The sequence below is a fragment of the Egretta garzetta genome, unplaced genomic scaffold (genome assembly GCF_000687185.1).
Source record: "Egretta garzetta isolate BGI_Z169 unplaced genomic scaffold, ASM68718v1 scaffold135, whole genome shotgun sequence".
Classification (NCBI taxonomy): domain Eukaryota; kingdom Metazoa; phylum Chordata; class Aves; order Pelecaniformes; family Ardeidae; genus Egretta; species Egretta garzetta.
Genome location: NW_009259594.1, coordinates 350,651 through 360,679, shown reverse-complemented (window position 1 = coordinate 360,679; position 10,029 = coordinate 350,651). Strand labels below are relative to the sequence as shown.

The window sequence follows — 10,029 nt, the reverse complement described above, 5'->3', positions numbered from 1 at the left end:
GACTCAGATGGAAGGAGATAGCCTCGGCCATTTCTGTTTCCATTGTTTGGGTTTTCTTCCCAGGCAACAGCAAAGTGCCAAGAGGCTCACATATGGATTCCATCCCAAAATAACATCCGTCTGCTCTGTGAAACTATTAAAGCTAGGGACCATGGGACATCTTCAATGTAATTTCTTTATTATTAATTTGGCAAGTGTTCTGCTTTCTCATAAGCTCTCCCATTCTGCCGCCTTAACACTCACTCTCCCTCCTCTCTCCAATGTCCCAAGCACTAAGCAAAATAAATACAGGGAGCCAACACTGCCCTCCGCCACCCCACGAGCCCAGGGAGGCTGCACAAAGACATATGAGGACAGACCACGGCCAGCAGTGCCTACAGAGCCACCTCACTTACGGTTACATGAAAATACCACACGTTGCCTAGCCGAACGTGTCTGATGAACAGGGCGTTTTCAGACTGGTAAAGACTTTTTTTCTCACTTGCCACCTCAACGAACTGATAATTTTAAAGAGACTTTATATATAGCTACGCAAATAAACAGTTTCAAAATAAACAGTTTCAAGCCTCATAGCCATAACTTTTCCACCTGTTTGCAATCACTGACGATCCAGTATCAATAAAGTGAAGGAACAAGATTAGCAGTGAATAGTCCAGAGTTTACAAATTTGAACAAACTAAAATACATCTTGAACCCTAGAAATCAAAAAAAACCAGTCGGTAATCCTTTTGCTTTGTCATTATTAAAGTTTATATCCTTTTTTTTTTTCACCCAGGATCTCGGTGTATATTAGCAGCTTAAAACTCCTATTACCACCATAAGATGCTTTGAAAGCAAACTGAAGCACAAAACTATGAAGCAACTCATTCAATACTTTATGACCGATCAGCAGGAGAAATAGGATTACAAATCACGATGCCACATCCCCTGCGCTAGCCAGTAAACAAGAGAGCAAGAAAACAAAACTAAAACAGCAACAGGAACCCCATGTTCAGGATGAGAAGTCTCAAATTACTCTGATGGAAAATAGTAAAAGCATCCCAAAGTCTGTATGTTTAACAGAAAGGCCACCTCAGCTTTACTGCCCTGTTAAGCCAAAACCATAGAATAAAAGTAAATGCAAATACCTGTTTCCTGGATCTTGGTAACTGTCAGTAACAAGAGTGGATGGAACACCAACTTTTTCCATTATTTGCTTTAACTAGATGTGGTTGCTATTTAAACCCTAAAGAGCTATGTGAGATAATCCGGAGGGTGCCTAGAAGTGCTCACTCCAAGTTAAAAAATAGACACTAGGGCAATTTGGTGGCTCAGAGTCAACCTAGTTCTTGCCTAATTACAATCACGTTAAATGACAGTACTCCTCCAGAACAAATGACCTAGTGATTATCCTCTACCCGGAAAAGTCAACAAGCAGCGCACGAGGGAGGTGGCCTCACAACCATACACACTACGGAAAAGCCACCTAACAGCTACACATCCATTTTATTTCCGAATTAAAATGTATGTTGCCAATCGCACAGTAATGCAGTATCCTCTTACCAGTGACCTCTGCTAGAGAATGAATAACATCTAGCTTGTATATTAATTCATCTTTAGACCTCACCTCCCACAGGCGCCAACAATGTTGTATAACGAGGTTTGTGGCTGATGGTAACACTAGCTAACCGAAAGTCTTAGTTCAAGTCATCAGAAATACCCTGAAGATAAAACCCCACCAGTTCTCCTCCCCTACAGATTTTTCTGATTCTTCATGTTGCTTCTACGACCCTTGAACTCTACAGCAGAGCATACGTGTTCACATTCGCAAGCTTTTACTTAGTTCATCAATCACCTCAACACTCTAATTTCTTAAGCAGCTATACAAACTGATCCAAACACGAAGCATAACTTTTGGGAGGAAAACAGCTACAAGAGGAAAACAGCTATAAATATTTAATATTGGACATTCTTGCCTAGGGCATTCAGACATGATTATGATACAGGCATCATACTCTGAGTCAATACGCATTACACCAGTTAAACCAGTCTCAACTGGGATTTCTGCCAACAGTATCATATGCTGAACATCCATGCATCAAGTATGATACAATAAGAAGTGCAACACCTGAAAAATCACATTCCTAGTATGAACAACCACAGTAAAATATGACTATTAGAGTGGCATCTTTGGAGCTAATGTTTTAATGAAGTTTTTTAAAAGTTTCGTGCCCACAAGAACATTACTCTTTAAGGGAAATTATTTTGGTTGGATTGGAAACTTGTCTCCTTATGTTATGCTGCTTCAACATTTACAATTGAAGGATGTCAAATCTGGCATATTTCATGAGAACCAGAAAGTTAAATCAATTGGTCTAGGTATCTCCACTAATATTTACATAAGCATGAAGTAAACGAACAGTGAAAGAAGTTTTTAAAACTTCACACTTCAGAAAACCAAGCATTACTAGCAGCATTTAGAAAATCCCAATGAATGACTTTGAGCCCAACTGGGCTTCCGACATTGGTATCAAAAGCTAGCCCCAGTTACACTCATTTGTAAATGTGGCCCAGCTGCCAAGCTCCTCCAGCCTTCCAGGGTGGGCCCATAAAATCACTGGGACCAGCTTTTAGGTAAAAAAAATAATAGTTTTAAATTCAATGTTCTTTTTTATTGTTTTTGTTTCTAAGTCACTTTAGATTCATGTTTTGAAGGTTTTTTCTTTAGCTGCTAGAGTAAGAAGAAAAAGAGAGAAAAAAAGACTGAAAAAGAAAAATAAAGAGAAAGAAAAAGGAAGTAAGAGAAAGAAAAGATTTTACATTCATCTTGACAATGAGTGCCTTGTCTTTTAGATATCTCTTTTTTTCATAAAATTGACAATGCTTCAGCAATACCCAATAGTCAGAGCATACTTGGACCTCACTGAAACGAATTTATGTCCTAGAACTGATGGCTGTGACCAGCACACACATTCTACATCTGAACAATTCTTAAAATACTACAAAATACAATCTAAAACAACAAGAGGAAACAACTCAGTCCTACTCTATCATGTTAAGTCTGTACTTACCTTTCAAGTAACATCAAATCTGTTAACACTAAGATCACAAAAAATACCAGATATAGAAATCTGACAACACTACCTCTGGAATGAGGTTGTTTCAGATTCTTACAATACTGGATTATCAAAATAACTCCCATGAAACTGGTACACCAAATCCATTAATAGCACAGATTTATACTACAGTCTTGGCATCAGGTTCTCTCATTCCCTCCCATTCCCTCCCTCCCTCTCTCTTTTTAAAAGAGGATAGTAATTTCAAAACAAAAATGTGCCTCCCTTTAATGTATTTCCAATGTTGGGCTTTCCATGAAAATCTGAAGTGCTAGCAACATTTCTGCTCAGTATGTTTTGAATAAGATATTTCTAGATGCTTAAAAGGGGTACTTAAACTGTACCACAGACTAATTTTGGACTACCAGATCCCAGCTCCTAGTGGGAAACCCTCGTTTATACGAGTGCACTCTCATCTTCCATAAGGAAATCTTTCTGAAAGTAAAGATGTCTTGCATGAATAAAGGTAAACTTGATGAGGACTTGGATGTGTGAGTTCTTAAGGACATTCCTTTGGATCTCGTACAACTTAGCAGACTGTCAGCACCTAACCATAATAAATGACGAGGAAATATTTAGAAAAAAAAATAAATAGGCCTTACTCTGACTTCATTTCCATCAGCCTAAATCAGGAGTAACATGACTAAAGTCATAGGTAAAATTATGACACAAAGGTAAACCTGTCAATGACTTTTTTGCCAGGGAATGGTATAAAATCCCTCTCTTTTTACGTGCTATATATAGTTACATTCATTAGATGTTTCCATATCTGACAAACCAGCTGACACAGAGAGACTCAAATAATGCCACCACTTACAGTCACTGGAAATTGGAAAGCTTCAGAAATGCATCACAGGATCCATTACTTAGCCTTAGCCATTGCAATTTGCACAACCTGCCCTATCATACGATGCTAAGGCATTTTTCTCTAATTAGATTCCATTTGGAGAATCGAAAGATATCTAACACTTCTAAAACACTTCCTCAGAAATACCACTGTACATGAATCACAAATGCAACATGGCATTTAAGCATGAGGTTGGGAAACTTGACTTCTTTTTCTGTTTCTGTATCAGACATACATCTCCCCAACTCTTGCTGAATATACTCTGATATCATACTGCAAGACTTCTCAAATTAAATAAGCTAAACTTTGAATGTACACCTCCCACAAACAGAATACTGACAATTACTCAATGCTGTTATATCGGTCCAGACATCTCATAAGGATACAGACTGCATCCATCTTCTATGCTCTATGCTTGGAATCTTGGGAGCTGTGGGTTAGATTCTTGGCTCAACCAAACCACCAATGTGATTTTGTGAAAAGAATCTACTTTGATTCCCAAACTATAAAATGAGAGTGATAACATTTCTTTTAGTCCATACTTTCTCCTATTTAGATTGTAATTGTTTTACAGCAAAGATGGTTTTAGGCACACCTACCACAGAAAAGGAAGCTGAGATCTTGCCTATTGCTTCTACATGTTCTGTGGTGCACACAATTAATCATACTAGATATAATTCTCAAACACTTAACATCTGATCCCTTTGATTTCCTCCTTACTTCTAGTTGTGCATTCCAGTGTCTAAGGCTACAACCTCCCAGTGTGCACTGCAGTCATTACTATCAGACTTCTGCCACTGAGTATTTCTTGACTTCAAAGCTTCTATCCCCAAATCTAACTTTGATGAATCTTTTGACTGCAGTAAGAAAGCATACCCTCACTCGCTCTAGTACACGTCTATCAACTCTACTGTTTGTAAATTCCTGCAGGCCAACACTGTGCTATCTTCTAAGCTCTCTTCTACTAACACTTCTGCAAGGAAGTTGAGAACAACCTTTCTGTTTTACCAACAAGCACAAAACAAGAAATGTGGGGTTTATGCTTAGTTTATTTCCTCTGTCTCAGCACTCTAGTTTTGGGGTTACATGAATGACTTACCGGTGATAGGCTTCCCGGCGGTACTTTTTCAGAGCATGCCCATCCATGTTTGCAGGGAGATCTGCTGCATTCTGGAGTCGGTCGCTCCATGAGGTTGTCATCTTCAAATGCTTATTTATTTCTGAAAGAGGCAGAAGAGAAAAGCTTGCTTAGGTTCAAGGTTTGTTTCACCAGAAAGTTGTCTGTTTCCTGGTACGAAGAGATGCAATGCCACTCAGGAAGTCTTGCAAAGTACCCGGTGGAATGATCTCAGTTTGCAGGTTAAGTAAGATGCCTTCCTCTGAGATGGTTGATGAGATACGGTGTTAAAAGAGAGAGCTGGGAAGGCTTTTTCACATGGCTGGAACTGCAAAGACATTCTTATCCATTGTGGTGAAAATACATTTAGAAACAGAGACCTTGTTTTCATTCCTGAAAAGGGATATTTTTTGACCCTAGAGTTACTAATACGCGTTAGCTATAGGTGATGGAAAATCTACCTTTTATACACAAGATAAATTAGGCAGGGCAACCCCTACAAACCCCAGTGGGACCGACCTTGTCACCTTTACCACACAGGAAAAATAAAGAGCCTTGCCCCTGGGCATTTGATCTCTAAGCAAAGACAAAGCTTCAAACTGAAGCTAAATGAGCAGAAACAATCGGAAGGAAAGAAGAAAGATGATACTTGGATCTCTGCAGATCAGCCACATTCAGACAGAGCAAGAATATGCTGCAGACCTGTAACACCAGCAATGCAAATATTCACCAGCAGATCTTCACAAACACCCTTCAGAAGTACTGGTTTTCAAAAAAGGCCCCGCAGTGAGGGAACAGGGGTGCCTTCCCCTGTTGTGGTGTTAGCACACGGGGGCAATCCTGCTCGCCCCTTCCTCCAGCCAGACGCGTGTTCCGCTGCGTCCCGGGCGCCAGGTGGGATGATGAAGCAGCCCCATGGCGAGTCAGTTCAGGTCACCAGTCCAAGCCCTCACTCATCAAAACGAACCTACCAAAAGCAAACAAAACCTGGGTAGCTCGCCACTGGTCAGCAGGCTGAACCCAGCTCAACCGGCCACAACGCTATCATTAGAGCTGGTGCGAAGAATGGGCCGGGAGACGCATCCCACGGTTATAACCAAATTAGGTATAATGTGAAACCACGTTCTTGTGTAACCCACACAACTGCCGGACCGCAGGGCTTGGCTTGTTCGCTCTTCCTTAAAAGAAACAAAACCACCTACAAGCTACACGGGTAATGATACAGCAACCATTTCTAGACACCTTTAAAATATGACCGCCCTCATTTTACAGAAGGGAAACTAGATGATTTCAGCAGAGAGTAGAGCGAGTGACCAAACCAGCGTTAGAAGCCACAGCGCTTTCGGCAGTCACACGTTCTCCTACAGGAAATCTCTGTAATTTTTTAGTTTTGAATTTGATTAAAGAGCAACAGTTGCATTTGTCACAGCATTTGTTAGTCTATTTACCTACTAGTTGCTGGTCATAAAAATCAAACAGACAGCAAACAGCTTGTCTGTAAAAAATATGTTCCTCCCTCCCCCAGCATTCTCTCTGCTTGTCTCCCAGTTACTATAACCAAGGTTTACAAATGCATCTTCTGCCACATCCTAAAGGTCACCAAATTTAGGCCCTGGCAGGCAGCCCAAGGGACCGCATGCCAGAGCTGAGAGCTCTCCCCCCCGAATTCCCTGCAACACACCCAGGAGAGGAGGTCACCGCAGCGAGAGGGCGACGGGCCATTCCAGCCAGCCGCAACTTCCACAACAGGGCATGCGGGGAGAAGCAGCTTCTAAAATAGCCCAGGCCCCGGCCACCAAGGGCTTAGGAGTAATTACCAGCTATTTAAGCTGTGCCCAAAGGCAGATGGAAGGCAGCACGGGGCACAGAACTAAACAGCCCGCAAGCATCAACCTGTTCCGCTCCAGAGGCAGGGCACTGCCCGCAGCAGCGATCCTTATGGGCAGCAAGGGCCCCAGCCGTCCATGGAGCAGAGGGGACTCGGGAGAGGAGCAGTGCCCACGCAGGAGTGACAGAATCCATGCCAGCAGCCCAGAGACATGCAGCACATTGGGGGGTCTGGTGTCACCCCAAGACTGCAACCTACAAAAAGGGCTTGTGTCCCCAGAGGGTGGAAAATCATCTACCCTACAGACGTTTCAAGATGGTCCAGATCATCACCACCTTGGTCTTACCTGGAGATATGTTAAAGCTACTAACCTAGAGCTACAGATTCAGATCCAAAAGACATATACATTTAGGGCCTCTAAAAAGCAAGTTAAATAGCTCTGAAAAAACTGTTGCATGGCTGGTCTTATGACTCTTAAGACAGGTCTGGTTCTAGGACTTCCAGCTGAAACAAGTCCAAATCCTAGCTTCCTGCCATTTAGGAGGGCTACACTATTCTGCTTATCCAGCCAGACACATAGCAAGATTCGAAGATTTACACCCACAGCCCAAGCCAGAGACTTTCCATTCTGCCAGGCTCTTCTTCCCACTTCATCTGCTTCCCATCACTGTCACACCACATCAGAGGTGCTGACACAGGTACGAGGGTAGGACTGCTCCCAGCCGCCATCCATGCCAGACATCTGATGGTTCACCAATAGTATCCTACAAAATATCCTTAAATCCAGATGGCAGAAGAACTTTAGCAGGTTACCATTAATAGCATCCTTTATAAAATGAAGAATCAGTGAAGCAGTTTGGGCTCTTATGTGATCAACTCTCCCCTACAGTAGGAGAAACCAGACTGCATCATTCTGTGTGTGCTGGATTCAAAAAGCTGAGACCTGAGGAAACCACAAAAATCTGAGTTTCCATAATTAAGCAAGAAAGGCCTGAATTATTTTCATGTTCCAGCAGTATTTTGCTGTAGCTGTGATGAACAGAGTTCATAGGAAGGACAAGGTTTGTAGACAGAGGCAATATCTTTTATTAGACCAACTGGTATGGCTGGAAAAAATAGACAAGCTCTTGGGCACACAAGCTTGTCTAAGTTTTCAAACTCAGTTGCTCTAATAAAAGATATTACCTCTATCTTCAGGCTTTGCCCCGATTTATTTATTAAAATCTTTCTTTTAATGTTCACTGAGCATAAAATTAAAAAATCTTATGCTGAAGTGTTGTATTACGTGAACTCAAAGGCACCCTAACAGCTTAGCAGGCTCCACTGGCACTGTGACAATGGCTTACTGCTCTGAAATAAAACAGTAACAACTGACAAAAGCTATGGTGATGGATGATCCCCACCCAAAAGTCTTACACAGAAAGTCTCATGGACTTCAATGAAATTGTTATGATGCTTCAAAGGTGTAAAAATCAGCCTACCTGCGTGGGTAAGAGTTATGGGACCTGATCCCTGAATACAAATTCCTTCTTCCAAATAGAGAGAGAAAAATAAGAAGGACTGAATCACTTCATACACTTGTAAGCCACTGGAATAAACATCTAAGAGAGCGGGCAGCCAGCCAGGCAAGATTCTCAACTCCGAGCAAATGAAATACGATGCATCTTTCTTTAGTTACAAATCTATTTTTGAAATCAATAATCTGTAAATAGCTTCACATAAAAATAGAAATCTTTACATAGATAAAGCATGTCAGAACACCTCCCCATAATTTATTGCAAACATGCTCCTTGCTAGTGCAGTCTTAATTAAGCATCTGATAGCATTTATGGTACAGGGTTAATTTTGAAAAAGTATTTGAAAGCTCGGCTTCAAAGCTTTGATACAGAGCTACTATCCAGCACGTACGCTTTGGTCCAAAAGAACATGAGATTTTTAGCACATACTTTGAAGTAAAGTCCATTTGCTTCTTTTGTCAGGTTTTGGCTGATTTCAAGTATGATCCATAGTGTATTCTTTTCAAGTACTTGTACATATAAAATACCATGTCCAGAAGTATTCCCCTTCAAGATTTACTATTATTTTTCTGATCTTTTTTGACCAAAAAATAGTTAGAGATTTCTGCACCTGACAATAGTTGATGTGTTCAGGTTAAATGAACTGCCTGTATTTTTCTGAGTTTGTATTAACACTGTGATGATGCAATGCCAAATCAGGGGCACACGCACTAAAATGTAGAGATGAACAAAACGCTAGTGACAATCCCACTTTGTCCAGGATGTTCTCCGAGAGCAGAAAACAAAAAAATCACTGACCAATCCCAAGGTTGTGGCGTACTCACACTGATTTGCCATACACTGTATCTGCCTCTTCTCACACCTTCCGCTTCACGAATCCTTGATAACTTGTCAGCACGACCCACACATTTACGTGCTCAGTGGAAAGCGAACAGAGAGAAAAATCATCGTGCCTAACGTTAGCTACTTAAATGCTTTGTGTCTAGTCAGAAGCTGTGGGTGTTCAGACAAGTCTCGTGGTGCCCTTGCCAAACCCAGAGCAGTTCCTGGCTCCCCACTGCAATGCTGCTCCATCTCAAGTGGCTTTGTGGGGTCTCAGCAAGGGAGGAATGAACCACGTTAAAATCCTGAGAAAGGGAAAAAGCAAAGTGAGCAGGACTGAGGCTGGCTTGTTCAAGACTCGGATCAAATTCCTGGTCCAGGTCATGGCATGGCCTCACAAACAGGGAGGGGAAAAGCTGTTTTTTTCTGCAGCTGGGAAGACTGTGACCATGTAAGGGGGGTTAAGAAAAGTGCGTGACTCACTTTCCAGGAGTGTCCCTCTCCCTCCACCAAGGGCAGAAGTAGCTTGCATCTAGTTTAGTCTAGACACTTGGGACAGCTAGCATCAGAGGAGGTGAAACCCACTCGGGTTAGCACCATACCTGCTGACATCCTGGGATGGACTGCAGAAAGTGGCCAGGCCTGTGCCATCCCCCTCAATGGCATCTCCGACGGCCACTGCGCGCTCAGGGGCTGGGCAGGCTTCGGGCCTCACCCAGCACAGCAGTTCTTATGCCTGCGACCCCAAAGCACTTCACAAACTCATTCACATAATATATTTGCGGGCAGCAGAAGGTGCTGTC

At 42.1% G+C, this 10,029-nt stretch overlaps 1 protein-coding gene across 2 annotated transcripts in view; it reads right to left on the bottom strand.

The window, feature by feature from the left end:
- NT5C2 (5'-nucleotidase, cytosolic II) overlaps nt 1-5,903 on the bottom strand; it is a 42,592-nt gene extending 36,689 nt beyond the window's left edge. Inside the window, exons 1-2 of one of the 2 annotated variants that reach the window (XM_035893648.1) lie at nt 5,762-5,903; nt 5,042-5,162 (exon numbers count right to left, since the gene is read on the bottom strand). In XM_035893648.1, the coding sequence (XP_035749541.1) occupies nt 5,042-5,142 (101 nt within the window). In that variant the 5' untranslated portion in view covers nt 5,143-5,162; nt 5,762-5,903. Of the gene's footprint in view, nt 1-5,041; nt 5,203-5,761 lie in introns of those variants that run through there. The other variant, XM_009638070.2, reaches the window with a different exon arrangement.
- Nucleotides 5,904-10,029: the final 4,126 nt, after the last annotated feature.